This window comes from Anomalospiza imberbis, chromosome 17 (genome assembly GCF_031753505.1).
Source record: "Anomalospiza imberbis isolate Cuckoo-Finch-1a 21T00152 chromosome 17, ASM3175350v1, whole genome shotgun sequence".
In the NCBI taxonomy this organism is placed as follows: Eukaryota; Metazoa; Chordata; class Aves; order Passeriformes; family Viduidae; genus Anomalospiza; species Anomalospiza imberbis.
In genome coordinates this window covers 12,753,350-12,770,214 of record NC_089697.1, presented here as the reverse complement: position 1 = coordinate 12,770,214, position 16,865 = coordinate 12,753,350, and the positions used below count along the sequence as shown (strand labels likewise).

The following is a 16,865-nucleotide window of genomic DNA, read 5'->3' as shown; positions in this document are numbered from 1 at the left end:
CCACTGCCTGAAGGAGCTGCAGGAAAGATGGAGAGAGAGGATATCCAAGGGATGGAGGGACAGGACACAGGGAATGGCTTCAAACCGCCAGAGGGGAGGTTTGGGGGGGAATACTGGGGAGGAATTCCTGGTTGTGAGGGTGGGGAGGCCCTGGGATGGAATTCCCAGAGCAGCTGTGGCTGCCCCTGGATCCCTGGCAGTGCCCAAGGCCAGGCTGGACAGGGCTGGGAGCAGCCTGGGGCAGTGGAAGGTGTCCCTGCCATGGCAGGGGTAGCACTGGATGGGATTTAATGTCCCTTCCCACCCAAACCCCTCCATGATTCTATGCTAATATAATTGATTACAATCATAATTTTTATTTGAAAATTACTGAAATAGCATTACTGAGGTAATCACAGCAGTGTGATCACGTCATTTATTCCCTGTGCTCTGATAAGCGCCCCTGTCTCACACCTGGCACTCCCACAGCCCTGTGTGACCACGGGGGTTGTCTCCCTGGCTGTGCTTTATTCAATTCAATCTCATGTCATGTAGACAAAGCCTAATTTGATTTATTTCTTTTTGTGGCGCAAAGCTGGGTAGAACAACCCCAATTCTGTCACGCTGGTCCTGCCCAGAAGGACAAGGAGGGGCTGTGGGTCAGGCTGGAAATCTGGGAGCAATCACCATGGCTGGATATCCCTTTGTTTGGCATCAAAGTGCCATTGGGGGAGCAGAAAGGGCCTTTATAACTACAGAACCTTTGGTCTGTGCTCTCTGTGCACAGAACCAGCTGCAAGTTTTGGCTGGGCACCCCAAAGCTGCTGGTTTGCAGAACCCAGAGCCAAAATCCCACTGAACTGCAGGGGCTTTTCACCTCTGTCCTCTCTGATTAGCTAGAAACATAATTCTGCAGAATTTGCAGAATTCTCCCTTGCTTTCCAGGTGTAATCTTTGCTCAGCCAAAGAGAGAATAACAACTATTCCCTCCACAGGCAAGGTTTGTCTGTGCTGATGTATGCCTTCATGTCACATCAATCATCTGACCACGGGGATGTAAATAACAAACTTGGTTGGAAAATTGAAGCAGCAACTGATTTTTTGTTTCAAAGGATAAGTATTAGTTTATTTAAAGATAAGGATGTCAAAATATACAGTATTGCATCATTAAGATCAGTGTGGATTAAAACGTCAGGCCCCTGGCTCCCTGTACAGGCTAGGACTGAACAAACAGAAATCTTAATTTTCTGGAAAATTTATCAACTACAGTTATTACAGGAGTCTTGTGAAGCAGGGAGCTGCCTGGGCAGCTTTGATTTTGGTTTTTATTAGGATTAATTACAAGCACGGATATAAACAAACATCAGGATGAACAGCTAAGTTTCCTATGATCTAAGGAACATTAATTCCGGGCTGGCAGGCACAGCCCGGCGTTAGGGGACGTGGCTGCCCTCTTGTGTCCTATTAGAACCTTAAATAGCTTTTAATTTGTTATCCCACCCCGCCCGGCAAGAGAGGAGCTGCCTCAATCACCTCAAGCCTTTGCATTTTAGCGTTTTAATTTACATTAATACCCATCAGGAAGCAGGACTTGTTCACCACGGGCTCTGCCAGGCTGAAGGGCTCAGCTCGGATCCCAGCTCTGTGGAAACCCCACCAGAAGTGACTCGGCTGCTGTTACGTTGAAGCAGAACATTTCTCAGGGGGATTTGTGCTTTCCTGGCTGCTTTCAAGCTCTCTGAAGCAGAGGATTCTCTGCCCCTGCCTCGCTGCCCTCCTCTGTCACATGCTTTGCTTTTTCTGCCATTTATTGAATTCTCTGCTGCCCTCGTACCTGAGTTACCCTCCCCTCTGCACACCTAAACCATGCACAGCACCTTACCTTCAACACATTTCACGGGGATCTTTAGAGCTGCTTTCTACAGGTGAGGAACAAACCCTGCCAGTGACAACCTGCAATGATACCCCGGTGTTTGCTTCAGCCTCGGGTGTTTGCTGACAGCCGTGGGGAGGAAAAGGAGTCATTTCTGCTGCCAGAAAGGAGTCATTTCTGCTGCCAGGAGCTCCCAGAGAGCTGCTGAGCCTCCCTTCAGCAGCCACGGCTGGGCACTACTTGGATTTCCCAGCAGGGAGGATGGACACGGGATCTGTCTGCACTTCTGCATCCAGCATCCTTTTGGAGCCCTGTGGAACAAGAGAGACACCTTTAGAAACATTTCCAAGTATTTCTGAATGGTCAGGTCTGGAATTTTGTCCTAGACTTTTGCTGCCAGGTATTTCCCACTGATTTAATCTCCCTGCTTCTCTTCGTTTAATATGCACAAATATATGAGCACCATCTGCATCATGAGAACCACACAAAGTTCCTGCCTAAATGAGGGGGTTCTCTTAATATAATTGTCTCAATTGGCATAGAAACAATTGTTTTCAGGAACTGGGCTCACATACCAGAGTCAGGCTGTGTGTCTGTAGTATTGGAGTTTTGGCATAACTTTCTCTAACATTTCCCTGCCCTAAACGCTTCACTGCAACCCTGCTAAGAGTCCTTCAAGCATGATGAATGGTGTATTCTAGCCAGCCCTGCTCTGCTCTAGGTTAAAGGAACATTAAATACTTTTATGCATGACAGGTATTCGACAATGTTCGAGTGATAAAGCTTTTTTTACACTGCAAACATAATTCTGGGTTTGGAACCACTCCAAGACACTAATCCAGCTTAGATGAAGGAAACGTATAGCTCTAACTATACCAACTACATTTTTCACTAACTGATAAAAACTTGGCTCTGGTTTAAGGTGCTTGACCTAATTTTGCTGGCCTTGAAGCTGCCAAAACTTCAGCAAAACGAACCCAGAGTGTTTGAGGTCACTGTTACCACTGTGGGGTGTCAGTGCTGTTTGTAACCCAAATCATGCTTTGCTAAGCAGAAAATCCAGCATGACAAAGCTAAAGGTGACTCTGTGCCTTCCCTAGGATAGGAACCAGGCAGAATAATGTGTGAATTGTCCCTTCCTGGAAGCCTGAGTCACCACCTCAGGAGGCTTCTGTGTTACACATGGAGAGTGAAAGGTCTTGACTTTTTCATCCCCTTCAGGGAAGTAAAACCAGCAAGGTTTTTACACTGATAAGGCTCCACCTCACTGATCTTCCTTTAATTTTTCACCTTGGAGGATCTAAGTATGAAAAAGAGCAGCCAAAAATCACAATGGACTGAAAAATCCCATCTAAAACTGATGGTAATCTTGAGCAGCTCAGCTGCTGCAGAGGCTTCGCTTCTGCTTCCTCTGATGTTGAGTTTGGAGGATGCTCTGGAGCAGAATAAATGGGTTTGGCCACTTACTGGTAGCAGCAAATCCATCATTTATCCATCAACCAAAACTAAGTGAGCTCTTCACTCCAAATTTACCCAGAAACCCTAAAAGCCTCCACATGAGGTAAAGATTTCCCACATCACAGGAGTAATGGGGTCTGCCAGCTCCAGCTCCTGTCTGAATATGATGAAGTCACTTCTAAACTGATTAGGGAATGAGATGATACAATTTGCCTTTCTTCTATGAAAGGGTGGAGAGAGGAGAGGAGACTCCTTGGAGATAATCTCAATTTTTGCCTCATTTAGCACTCACTTTGCTGCAGTCTCCTGCTGCACCCATTTTCAAGGTGGTTGCTGATTAAAGCAGGAAGACCAGACTGGCTGATGATTCCTGTTGAACTGGAATTCTCCAAGCCCATCTTTCTCGTGAAAGAAAGACATTTCTTCTGCCTTTTTTAAGGAACAAATTCCAGCTCTGCCCTGGGATTCAGGAGCTCAGGTACCACCAGCTCACGGCTTTGTGGCAGCGAGGTTGGAACATTTGGGCAGAACATTTTAAAGTGCACACATAGCAAAATTGTGGTGCTGGAGTACTTTTTCCCCCAGATTTTGCTCAGGAGAAGCCTGGGTCAGTGCAGCACATACTCTGATCAGAAAAAATCCAAATACTTTCCACGTGCTGAGCACTCCCAGCTCCTGACAACTGGACTATGAGTTATTCCAGCTCAGGAAACAATGTTATTAATATTTTTCCCCCTTTCTTTTTCTTTCTAATCTAATCTTTCAAAGACTCCGTAAATACATTTGCTACAGCTTATAAATTAATCTCTTTTTCCATAGGAACAACCTTATCTGTGCTCAAACCCTGCAGCCGGCACTGATGCTGTTTGCTTGCAAAAATGGCTCCAGCTGTAGCCAAAATTTCAGCATTTGTAGCCAAAATTCCAGCATTTGTAGCCCAGCTGGGAGCAGAGGCTGGAGCTGCAGTGTTTAATCTGCATTCCTGCCCTGTGCCATCCCCAGGGGACTCAGCATCCAGGAGAGGGTGGTGTTAAAATCCAGAATAGGAGTTGTTGGGTGAGCTGCTGGATCCCCTCTTCAACATCTCCTGCTCCCATTTTATCAACAAAAAGCTGAATTTCTCTGCTGGGCTGTTCCCAGACAATCGAGCTGTTATCTTGAAATGGCAATGCTGGCATTGGTTGGTGTGTGTGATCTAATACTTTTAGATCAATGATTACACCTTCTGATCACCTAGGTGATGAGATGATTTTTTTAGATTGCAGAATGAGTTTCTTAGTTCTTGGTAACCTTGAGGATATTCTAAGTGAGATAATAATAATAATAATAATAATCCATAATAATATTTCATGAGAGTTTTCCCATACGCAGACCTCACTGTTATGTGGTTTGCTGCCACTTTGAAGCACAATAAAGTGACCAAATCAACTTTACTGCTGTCAAAAATTTCTCTTTTTTTAGAGTTAATGGGAGAGGGAAGCTGCAGGAGCACTCTCTGTGATTGCAGCAGAAGATAAGGGACTGCACAGCCAAACTGAGGCAAACTGAAAAAATAAATCCTACAGAACATCTCTGCTTCCTCTACATTGCTTCTGTTTTATTCCTCAAATGGTCTTTTTACCTCTCACGATCTCCTTCCTTGATCTAAAAGTTTTTCTTGTCCTTCCAATCTGAGCCACCTTTCCTGCCTTTCTCTGTGTCTTTCATGAATTTTGAGGGTGTTTCCTCACTCCTTCAGACCTCGCTTTCTGGAAGAATTCTAGATTTGTGTCTGTTGTTAAACTCCACCAAGGAGTTTTGATTTTGATCACCTCCCTTGATTTTGAGCTTGCAGGGATTTTGTTTTGCAGGGATTTTGTTTTGCAGGGATGTCCCAGCTGCACCCCCCCGTGGGCAGGCAGGTTCCCCTGGTAAACCAGCCCCACGTCCACTTTCCCTTAATGAACACCCTGTGATTTGTAGGAACACTGAGTCATCCCCATAGCCAAGGCAAGAACCCCAAACCCAGTGCTGTGCCAACAATTCCAGCTCCCCCGGGGCAAACCACCCCTGCCTCAATCAGCACCCCAGGCCTGAATTTGCCTTCCTTTCCCAAAACCTTGCTGTTCTTTGGCCCAAGCCCTGATGGTGAAGTTGAAGCACAAATCCCACACGGATCAGAGCCTGCATGCCTAAACCAGCTGGAAAACAGCAAAAAAAGGAAGATAAATGAACGTACAAGGCCTTTAAAAAACCCTCCCAGGGACTGCCTCTTCTCCGTCTTCTTGTAGGAGGGTTCCTTGGCGTCCCCGCCGTTGTGGATGGAGTCAGGGTCAGCTGCTGGCTGCTCCCGGGGCTCAGGCTGCTCCTTGCTCTTCTGCTTGCCCAGCTCCACCGTGGACTTCTTGTCTTTGGAGCCTTCTTTGCTCCTTGGGCCCCCAGGGTCGCTCTCAGATGGGGCAAGAGGCTTCTCCGTGGCGTTCAGAGTCTGCAGCGGTTTCAAACAGGGGTTATTTTTAGTGGGGAATAGAAAGAGTTCAGAAGGAGATCCATAAATATGTTAGGGGGAAAAAAAATAATTAAAAAAATGAAAGGCCACCTGGCAGGAGGCATCCTGCTGCCCAGCAGGTTTGCATTTCTAGAGGCTGGGATGAACTCCTGCAGTGTTGGCTCAGGGAAGGGCTCCCAGGGAGCTGATGGAATTCCATGAGCAAAGACTGCAGGATCAAACCATCCCTGCCTGGAACAACTTCACTGGTGTGTCTGCTGGAGCTGCTCGAGGAGGCAGAGAACATGCACAGAGTCACTGCCCCCTGCAATACCCCCAGAGTTTGCAACCCAAGCAGGGAAAGCACCCAAAAAGTGCAAGGAAAAGATCTGAGAGAGGACAAAAGTCAAAAGACCCCATAAAGCAAAGGATGAAAACAAATTCCCTGTGAATGAGCAACACTCCAACCAAAAATTAACAACACAGGGTTTGCCTGTGGAAATCCAGAATATGATAGAAAATTTCATGTACAAGTGCAAAAGAAGAGACAGGAAATTTTCCAAAAAACCACAATCACAAAGCACCTGTCTAGAGTAAAGGGGAAGATTCCAGAACTCAGAGAAGTTCAGGATATATTTGAAGTTCACACAAGAAAAATCATGTCTGGCAAACAAAGGATCAGACAATGAAATTGTCACTGTTTGGAAAGTAGTAAATGAGGGTGTTTTTGCCAGGAAATCTGTCTGCAAATAGGATTTTCTTTTTTCTTATGCAAAAAAAAAAAAAAAAAAAAAAAAAAACCAACCATATGGCTTTATTTATTGCCATCACTAAAAGAGCACAAATTTGCCATGTTGAAAAGCTGGAAATCTCACATCTGCCCTCAGGCCATGGCCCAAGCTTAATGCTGTGTATTTTTCCAGCTTTGGGAATTTTACCATTAGTCTTGAAATATTTGGTGTTTTTCTGAAGGCCTGGGGTTATGTGCTCACATGCCAGGCTTAGTTTTCATTCAAAACAAAAACATTTTTAGATATCATGATTTCAGAGAAAACCCTGAAAGCAGAAACTCCAGAGAAACAGAATGCAAATACACCTCTTGTACTTAAAAATAATAGGAATATTATTTTTAAATAATACTGGGGAAACAAGAATGAGAGAGGACAACAATCCTGCTGCTTGCCTTTTTCACTCAATTCAGCTTCTTGCTACCCAATCTTTAAAAAGTTCCATGTTTAAATCACAGAACCCATTTAATACAGTCAGACTTGACCAGGGGACTCAACTCCTCCACTACATATGAGCTTTTGGAGTGATTTCTTTTTCCAGAGATTGATATATGTGGGTAAATATTTCCTCACACCTGGATTGCTCTGCTCTTAAAGAATCCAGTCAGCAGCTCGTCTTTGTGCAGGAGAAGGTGAAGGAGGGGATCAGTAGATTTATAAATTTTTAAAGCAGGTTCAGCGGGGTCGGAGGACAGCAAAGCTGTTCTCTGGGCTCACAGACACCACACACACCCCACCTGCGTCACCTCACCTGGGAAGTGACACTTTGCAGTGCCCAGGGGATGCAGGAGCTCGCCCAGCACAAGGATGGACACCAAGCACATTTCAAGTTCTCTCTGGCTCAGGTAACTCTGGGAGCTCTGAGCTGCTGCCCCAGCAGTTGCTTCCCAAAACCCTTCTCACTGGAAGTGGCCTCAGCTCACCTTTGGAATGATTCCCTGGTGAAATTGCAAATGTTCACCTTGGCTGCAGCAACAAGCACAGCAACAAGACTGAGCCCAGACACAGCCGAGTTCAAAGGGGCCAGAGGAGCCTGGAACCCTCAGAACCACTCTGTGAAATCTGTGGCTTTGCTCTGCGGGTGTAAAATTAGAGCTTTCCTCCCCACACGTGCCTGAGACAGCGCTGCAGCCAACGCAGAGCCGTCCCCATGGTTGAGAGCAGGTGGGGCTTTGATGTCAGGCAGACAAAACACTTTTTAAAAAATATTCATAATACATTTTCCAGGCAAAAAATACCCAACTCAAACCCTATCAGGTAATCTCTTTGAGGTGTTTCATATTAACCTTGAAAGGCAGGAAATGGGCAGATTTGAGATTGATGGGAGCAGCTCAGGAAATGCGGAGTGAGGCCAATGAATAATGAAAGATGTTAATGCTCCTTATTCCAAAGGGGAGCTGCTCCTGGCTGTTTGCTTTGCCTCCCTCAACATTAGCAGTGCCACTGAAATAAAAAAAGAAAAATGGGCAGCATTTATCCCGTTATCTTACAGGAGACCTTGGGCCAAGGCTGATTTTTAAGCCCAGGATTTCTGTGGTTTTGGAGCAATTTCTGGAAGGTACAGAGTGGCGGGGATGAGAAGGGGAGGAAAATCACAGCATTCCAGAGACACTATGGCATAATTTAAGGAAATCCTTTCAAAGAAATCCCCAAAAAAGGAAGAAGTCGACAGCAGATCCAGTTTTCCTTGGGCTCCTCTGAGGAATAAAATTGTTCTACTTTACACCAGGGCAAGGGAGAGAATGAGGAAGAACAATAAACTGATTTACAAAAATGGAAGGAAGCTGGCTGCCCATTAAAATAATAAAATAGATCCAGGGCTGAAACTTTTGGTGTCTTACCCAGATCACTTCACAAAGCTCTGGCATGAAATAAGGATTAAGTGTCACAAGACAAGGCCCTTCTATATGTAGGATGCTTTTAGAGACATAATTCATAAAAATTAACCTTGGTGTCATCAGACATTGTGAAAATAGGAAGAGAGAGATATAATTTTACAGCTATTTAAAAAAGGAAATTCTGAAATGTCAGCTTTGAATGCAACTTCAGTTTTCCTCTTAAAGGAAACTGTCTAGAGACAGAACCTTGTTTTAGTTCTCATTATGGAGAGATGAATTCTTCTGGATATCTTCACTTGCAGCAGGTGAGGGTTTGGCTCTCAAATTAACAGAATTTGTATTTCTAATGAAAATATAATTTTTCTGAAGCATTTTGAAAGCCATGAAGAATAGAATGCAAATACCACACCCAAAGGTTGGGTTTAGATTTTATGGACACAGAACGAAAGAAACAAAAACAGAACAAGAAGCAAATATTTTCATGGCTTTTGTTACATTACAATGAACAGTTTTCATTCTCATTTTCAGTTCTCTTTTGTAGAGTTTCCACCTAAATGATCCTTTCCTCAGAAGACAAGTAAATCAACAAAGTAAAAATAATTCTGTGTGTATTTAGTTCCACTGCCTGAGCCAAGGTTCTTGCAGAAAGTCAAAAAGCAGCAAGAGAGAGGAAGAAGACTGAACACAAACCCACTGATTATTTTAAGAAAAGGAACACACCCGGAAAAAGCTTTCTTTTAAAAAAAAATGTTGACTCTTTAAAATCTTGTTTAATATTATGAATAGATCAAAGAAACAGAAAAGTTATGTGTAAATATACCAAGCTCAGGGAGCGTAGCACTTTCCTTTCAGTGACTTTTACATTTCAAGAGGCAGAGCTGCATGGAAGGAGGTGACAAGAACCCATCACCAGAGGATGAAGAAGTCCAGGCCAAAAAGACAAAGTCCACTTACGTGGTGTCTGGGGTTGGGACCATCTCCCTCTTCGGAACGGGGGGTCCCTCCATCACCCTTGCCTGACTAAAATAACAAAGGGTCCTGTGTGAGGCCTTCATTCAGGATGAAAATTCCCAGGAATCAAGGCTTGAAGGCACTTCAGCAGCTCCACTTTGGAAATACCCCCATCTCCAGGGTGGGCTTTGCTGGTTCTGTTCTGTGGGATTGTCTCTTGCCAGTCAGGTTTCCCATCAAGGCCTGAGCAGGGATCATTTCAGCCACTAAACAAGAACCTGCTGTCAGCTCTGCTGCTGGAATTTTCTAGGAAAGAGCTTTTCTTTGCTTTCCAGAGCCAATTCTGTCCTACAAGACCTCGTGGGACTTGCTCTCTATTTATCTACCCTACTAAGTGCATGTGTTGTGAATAATTAAAGCCCACTCAGCTTTAGAGGGATGTTTCCATATTTTGTCATCAGCATCCATTTAATCCTGATTTTTGCTTTCCAGTTTATTCCTGCAGCCCTTAAATCTCTAAATAATAATCCTCCTTGGTTCCCACACTTCCCAGCTAGGACAATCCAAGCAGAGCCTGAGGCTGCAGCACTCGGAGCAAACCTTGGCTCTGAAATATCTTTTTAAGGTAAAAAACCCATTTCCACCGAGATTTAAAAGTGGGAAACCCCTGTTTGACCAAACTGAGTGAATAGTACAAGCTTTGTGAGAATTAGGTTAAGCTTAAGTTACAATTAGTGCTACAAAAGGGATGACAGGAATGAGCACTTGTGTTTAAAAACGTGATGGAGGGTTCAATGTGTTCTCCTGGGTGCCACAGAATCCAGAGAGCTCAGCAGCAAAGCATAAAATAAACGGCAGGATTTCAGAGTGCCCAAATTTAAATGCCATTTCTCATTGCAGAAGTTCAATGAAAACAATGAAAGGATGTGACTTTTGTTCTAAATTTATCTCAGGCAGAATTGTGGTTTGCTGCAGCTCTACGTTTGTAATGTGAAGCACAACAGCACCAATCCCACAGATGGGGTTACTGCCACCCTGATTTTCCTACAAAACCACGGAAATCAATACATGGCAGCAGCAGGAGAGAAAATTAAACCACTCCATGACAATTCATGGCTTCTGTGGGGAAAACCCTGTCCCTGGAAGGTGCCACTGCTGAGCCTGGCACAGGTTTGTGCTCGGGGAGCTTTATCTGTGCAGGAGGCTGCAGGGGAGGAAGCACAGTGTGGTCTGTGCTGGGGACAAACCCGGTCCAGAGAGCATGAAGATGGGCTGTGATAAGATCTGCTCTGCTTTTCTGTTTCAGCAAGTCCTTAAATGCCTTTAGAAAAAAAAAAAAAAACCTGCTCTAACAGCAATCAGTGTTACCTTTTCCCCTATAAACACCCCAAACCCAGATAAAAATAGCTCTGCTTTAGCCAACCTCTCTAATCCACCTCATATATATATATATATATTTTCATTGTTTTTATTATTTTTGACCAAAAATAACAGAGTAAAGACCTTGAGGTCTAGACAAAGCTCCCTCTTGCTGCCAGTGAGCCGAGGACAAAACAACCCCAAGGATTTCTCTCCAGAGCACTGCTGACCTCTTATCATTGCCTCTGGTCACTTGGGCTTGCTGGCCAAGGCTGCCCACAAAGTTTTCTGCAGTGAGCAGGGTGGGTTGGGAGGCTTTTAAATGGAGGAGGGTGGGGACAGCCAATACCCTGCTACATTTTGTCAATGGTTGTGACAACATAAGAGTTATTCTCAATTCTAAATGCTATTTATTGCCTAAGTTTGCTTATGTGGGGAAGCAGGGCAGCACAGGGACTGCAGATGGTTTGGGCCCAATTTTCTTCTGGGAAGCAGGATTAGATTCTACTTTCTGCCTTTCCTCTTTCCCACCTGATGGACCTTTGCAGGAGTGACTGCCTCCTTTCCTCTCACGCACCAGTTTATCTAACCTACATAAACTGCCAAAAAAAGTCGTGCCACTAAAAATGCAACTCCCCAAAGCCAGGGCAGGACAGGACACGGCACAGGAGCACTGACAGCGCCGTGGCCAGCGGGAGATGGATTTGGAGGCGGGGTTGGAGATGAGTTCCTCCAGGAGATTCCCACCGGGGGATGCGATTTGTAAGGCAGAGCATCCTCGGAGCGACCCCTGGAGCTCATTGGGCCACCTCGGCGGGGAAAGGGCCACCGGAGCCCTCGGGACGTTCCGGAAGGAGCCGCGAGAGGGAGATGCAGGACGGGGAATGCGTGGGGGGATGCGGGGAGAAGTCCCAGCCGCGCATCCCTGAGCACCGCCCATCCCTGAACATCCCTCATCCCTGAGCACCGCCCATCCCTGAACATCCCTCATCCCTGAGCACCGCCCATCCCTCAGCACTCCTCATCCTTGACCATCCCTCATCCCTCAACATCCCTCAGCACCGTCCATCCCTGAGCATCCCTCATCCCTCAACACTGTCCATCCCTGTGCACCCCTCATCCCTGAGCACTGTCCATCCCTGAGCATCCCTCAGCACTGTCCATCCCTCAGCATTGTCCATCCCTCAGCACTGTCCATCCCTGAGCATCACTCATCCCTCAGCACTGTCCATCCCTCAGCATTGTCCATCCTTGAGCATCACTCATCCCTCAGCACTGTCCATCCCTCAGCATTGTCCATCTCTGAGCATCCCTCATCCCTGGGCACTGTCCATCCCTCAGCACTGTCCAACCCTGAGCATCACTCATCCCTCAGCATTGTCCATCCCTCAGCATCCCTCATCCCTGAGCATCCCTCATCCCTGAGCATCCCTCAACACTGTCCATCCCTCAGCATTGTCCATCCCTGAGCATCCTTCATCCCTGAGCACTCCTCATCCCTCATCACTGTCCATCCCTGAGCATCCCTCATCCCTCAACACTGTCCATCCCTGAGCACCCCTCATCCCTGAGCACTGCCCATCCCTGAGCATCCCTCAACACTGTCCATCCCTCAGCATTGTCCATCCCTGAGCATCCCTCATCCCTCAACACTGTCCATCCCTGAGCACCCCTCATCCCTCAGCACTGCCCATCCCTCAGCGCCCCTCATCCCTGAGCACCCCTGTGCCCTCCCAGACAAAGGCAAAGTGTTTTCCAAGCCTCTCCCCAGCCCTCTGAGCCCCCGAAGGGAAAAGCTGCTCTTACCAGCTTAAAGAACTTCCTCAGGTTTGCCTTGGGTGTTTTGCTCTCCGCCCCTCGTGGTTTCACCTCGGCGCTTTCTGTGCTCTTGCTCTCGTCCCTGTCGGGAGCCACTGCCTCGAGAGCCACCTCTGCCTTCTCATTGCTCACGGCCTCTGCTTCTTCTGAGGAGTTCTAGGGTTGAGAAAGACAGTGGAAGAAACATTCTGACTCAATCCATGAGGAGTTGGTTGAGTTCTTAAAATTTTACAACCAAACAGGGCATAAAAACATCCTCAGCTTCACTGTGCTCTTCGTGTTGCTTCAGGAATTTGATTAATCCCAATTGAAAATAAGTAAATAAGTGTTAAAATCCCACCAGTTTATGTAAACGAAATAAATAACCTTTCTTGAGTTACTGGTTCCCAGTCACAAGAATCTAGCTTTGATTACAATGTAAAAAGAATGAAAATGAAATTACACACAGCAATGCATGTCCTGAGGAGATGAGGCTAAAGTAAATCAAGTAAATATGAGAAAGATCATACTCAGGAATTTGCACTCAAAAGCAGAACTAAGATTATTTGAAACACACTATGGACACTATTAATTGCTGAAACCTGGCCTTGGACATTTCCTGGGATGGGGCAGCCACATCTCCTCTGGGAATCTGTGTCAGGACCTGACCTCCCTGCCCGGGAACAAATCCATCTGAATATCCCATCTAAACCACTTCTGTGCCAGTTTGAAGCCATTCCCCCTGTCCTTTATTCCATTTATTCTTATTTGTCACCACATTCTTTTTTTTGGACTCTGCCACTTTTATTGTGAACAATGATATTTCCTGTTCCCCTTTACAGCAGTTTTTCTGTGTGCTGCTGTCATCTCTCTTTCTAAGCAATAAAATCCCAGTTTATTTAGTCCTTCATACACAAGCCATCCAATGTATTTACTCAGTATTCCATCACACCTTTTAGTTCCGCCACATTTTTAAGTTGCAGGGAACTCCAAATTCAGGAAGGGGACTCACCATGGACTCCTACAGCAGCAGGAGAGATTTTGCTTTGTTCCTGACTCCTCTTTTGTGGAAGAAACAACATTTTGGGGGTGGGGTAACAGGGAGAAGAATGATGAGGGAATAAATATTCCTTATCCCTGCTGCCTGAGATGGCTGCAGCACATCCCACTTCCCCGTGGAATTGTAGATTTAATTTATATTTATGAACAGCTTTGAGATAATCAATCTATAATAATTTTACTCTGGATCTCTGACTATTCACACATCCATATCATCAATTCCCCATCTATTTGCTGGAAGGAAATGATTCAGAGCAGAGTGGAAGCAGTGGCTCAGTAAAACAGAGCTCAGCTCCTGGGATCTCATCACTCCAAGAGGGCAGGTTGGGATCACTCTGCTGTACCCCAAAGGAGTTTTGTCTCTGCAGCTCTGGCTCTGCACTGGAATTGGTGGCAAAACCAACAAAAGCACCCTGGGACCAAATGCCAACCTGCAAAAAGCACTGCCCAGTTAAATTAGGGTTGGTCATCTATTCAGGGATTGAGTTGTTTCAAGAATCAGGGATTTTTTTTGCACATTTCTTTAGGAAATTCTTCTGCAGGAATGACTTCACTCTGAAAGAAGGGAAATGTAGATTGGATATACAGAGGAAATTCCTCCCTGTGAGGGTGCTGAGGCCCTGGCACAGGGTGCCCAGAGCAACTGTGGCTGCCCCTGGATCCCTGGCAGTGCCCAAGGCCAGGCTGGCCAGGGCTTGGAGCAGCCTGGGACAGAGGAAGGTGTCCCTGCCATGGCAGGGGTGGCACTGGCTGGGCCACTTTAAGGTCCCTCCACCCCAAACCATTCTAGGATTCCATGTTCTGCTTCACCCAGTAATTAACCAGTTTGCTGTTTGCACATCAGTAAAAGAGCATGGTTTTCCTGCAGTTGCATGGCAAGAGCTACTTAAAATTCAAGTTTTTTTAAGCAAACACATCTGCTTTTAAAGACAGATCCCAGAGCAGTGTAAATAATGCTGCCTTGATCACCTTCCACCCTGGCCTGGCCTGCTTTGATCAGATAAATGTGAAGCATCATGTTTCCCTGCCCTGATCAGATATCTGCTAGGCCTTGAAAGCAGCTTTCCAACACAAATATTAGAAATTGCCCACTGTAACTCCCTATTAGTATTCCTTCTGGGAAAAAAAAATGCTGGCACAGCAAATATTGGAGTAACAGTTCTGAAAATCCTCGTGAAGACTGATCAGGAAATGGGGCAAATACAAAGTGGCTCCCAGCTGAGAAGCTGAATAAGGAATTTTTCATTTTGCCTTTCCATATTTATTCATCTGCAGGCAGAGCAGCAGCATTAACTGCCACGTGTTGACAGGCACTTCATTAGCTGCACTTTGAAGTGAAAGCTCATCAGAAGATGGATATTTAAGAGAGTGCCTGGAAAGAGAAGCTGGAGCTGAATCCTGCATCTATTGAGTGTTGTGGTTGCTGTTTGTGACTTCAAAAGCAAAGCTACTCCTGACTCTGAATTCTCCACCTATTTGAGCTTGGATTCTCTGTCCTAGCAAAAGGACAGTGCATTAAATGTGCCAGAAAAAGAAAAATTCACTGCAGAACACCCCACAGAGCTGAATTTGAGGCCAACCTGTTGCCTTTTGGTTTTTTGTACATATCTCCTCATTTTATTTAGTTTCAAGCTGACTGGGTCACCAGGGTCTTTCACCAAAGGAAATATAAAATATTATTCTCTTCCAAGAAAACTTAGTAAAGCCACATGAGCCTTTTACAGGTAAAGGAGTCAATGCTCAAACAGGCAGAGCTTGGTTTCTTTTAAATTCTTAGGACCAAATTCAGTTTTCTACTGCAGTTTTCTGGAGGGAATTTCTGCAAAAATATTTGGTCTCAGCATGATCCCAGACCCAAGAAGTTCTAACCAAGCAGAAAGAAGCTCATCTGCCAAAGTTCAGATTTCCCAGGCTATTGTATCTCAGTGCATTTGTGTAAATGCTTTAACCCACCCTTAATATTTCTGGGTGCAACAAAATCTGCTTGGAGTGGTAGAGAATTCCCTATAAAACTTTCTATTCCCTGATATAAAGAGCTGAGGGTGGTGTAGGAGAAATTAAATCCAGCATTATTGGCTAACAGCAGTGAAAGACAATTTTGGTCCAAGATTTACACCCTGAGGTGTTTGAGACCCCAGAATTGAAGATTTTTCCAGGGTTAGAGGTGCTCAGGGCAGGTACCAAGCCCTATTTTAGCTCTGAGATTTGGAGAGCTGGTGTGGGCAGAGCCTACATTATGCAGCAGTAAAAACATCTATAATTAATTTGGGTTAAAATTTCAAAATCAGATGTTGAAATCTTACCAAAAGCTTATCAGACTAATATTTTAAACCAACCATCACTACTGATTTCTCCCCCACAGGAGTGATTTTCACTATTTTTCTGCAAGAAAATTTTCCCTTCTTGCATCGTTTTTTTCTTTTTTTAAAAGACCTTGATATTTCATTAAGAAATGACTGAATTCAGACTGGATTTATTGCTGTTTTACACTGAAACTACACACAGCAGCCTGCCAGAAGGCCTCTCCTTTCCCTTATTTCATCCTGATGTTCAGCACACATCCTGCTGCCCAGCTCTGTTTTCAAATAAGCCAGACTACTCAGAGGAGGAGGTTTCTGTAGCAATAACAACTACAGAAAAACCTCCCTCTCCCTCTTCTTCCCAGCTTTCCTCTCATTCCAAGCACCCGATTCCCTCAGTTCCCCTGGAAATTCAGTCCCAGGTGGCAAATGTTTGAAGCTATGATTCTTTTCAAGCATGTTTACTCTGTAAATATCTAAACACCTTTGGGTTTTTTTTAACATAAATAAAATATCCAAACTGCATCTCCAGTGGGAAAACTCAGCTAAAGGAGCTGCAGGAGCAGCAGCCACTCAGGGGCATCTGGGTGTTTGGAAGCAGCAAATTTCTGGGATTTGAGCTTGAGCAGAAGCCCAGAAAAGCAGTTATTTAACATCCAGTGACTCAGTAAAATTTCATACCTTCTAAGAAATGAAATTAAAATGAAATGAAATTAAAAATGAAATGAAATTAAAATGAAATTAAATTAAAAATTAATAAACTTCAGCTTATAAATCATAAGGATTGTGTTTTTAGAATTAGCTCTAAATGTAGTTAAAATCAATATTTCACCTGAGGATCAATGTGTCTCCCCAAGCAATTGAGACCCCAAATTAAAGCCTGATCTGCTCTGTCACAGAACGTTTTCTGCTAAGAACAGACCCTCTTGAGTCAAGCCTTTCAGACATTTAAAGCAAAGAAATGAAACAAGGTTTTAGAGCTTTATCTCTATTAAT

At 44.9% G+C, this 16,865-nt stretch overlaps 1 protein-coding gene across 1 annotated transcript in view; it reads right to left on the bottom strand.

Moving 5' to 3' along the window:
- Positions 1-1,076: 1,076 nt before the first annotated feature.
- The window catches only part of BCAS1 (brain enriched myelin associated protein 1), a 38,703-nt gene continuing 22,914 nt past the window's right edge, over positions 1,077-16,865 (bottom strand). The window contains exons 10-14 of the mRNA XM_068208064.1: positions 12,520-12,687; positions 9,358-9,423; positions 5,895-6,025; positions 5,529-5,787; positions 1,077-2,163 (exon numbers count right to left, since the gene is read on the bottom strand). Of these exons, the coding sequence (XP_068064165.1) occupies positions 2,089-2,163; positions 5,529-5,787; positions 5,895-6,025; positions 9,358-9,423; positions 12,520-12,687 (699 nt within the window). The 3' untranslated portion in view covers positions 1,077-2,088. The remainder of the gene's footprint in view (positions 2,164-5,528; positions 5,788-5,894; positions 6,026-9,357; positions 9,424-12,519; positions 12,688-16,865) is intronic.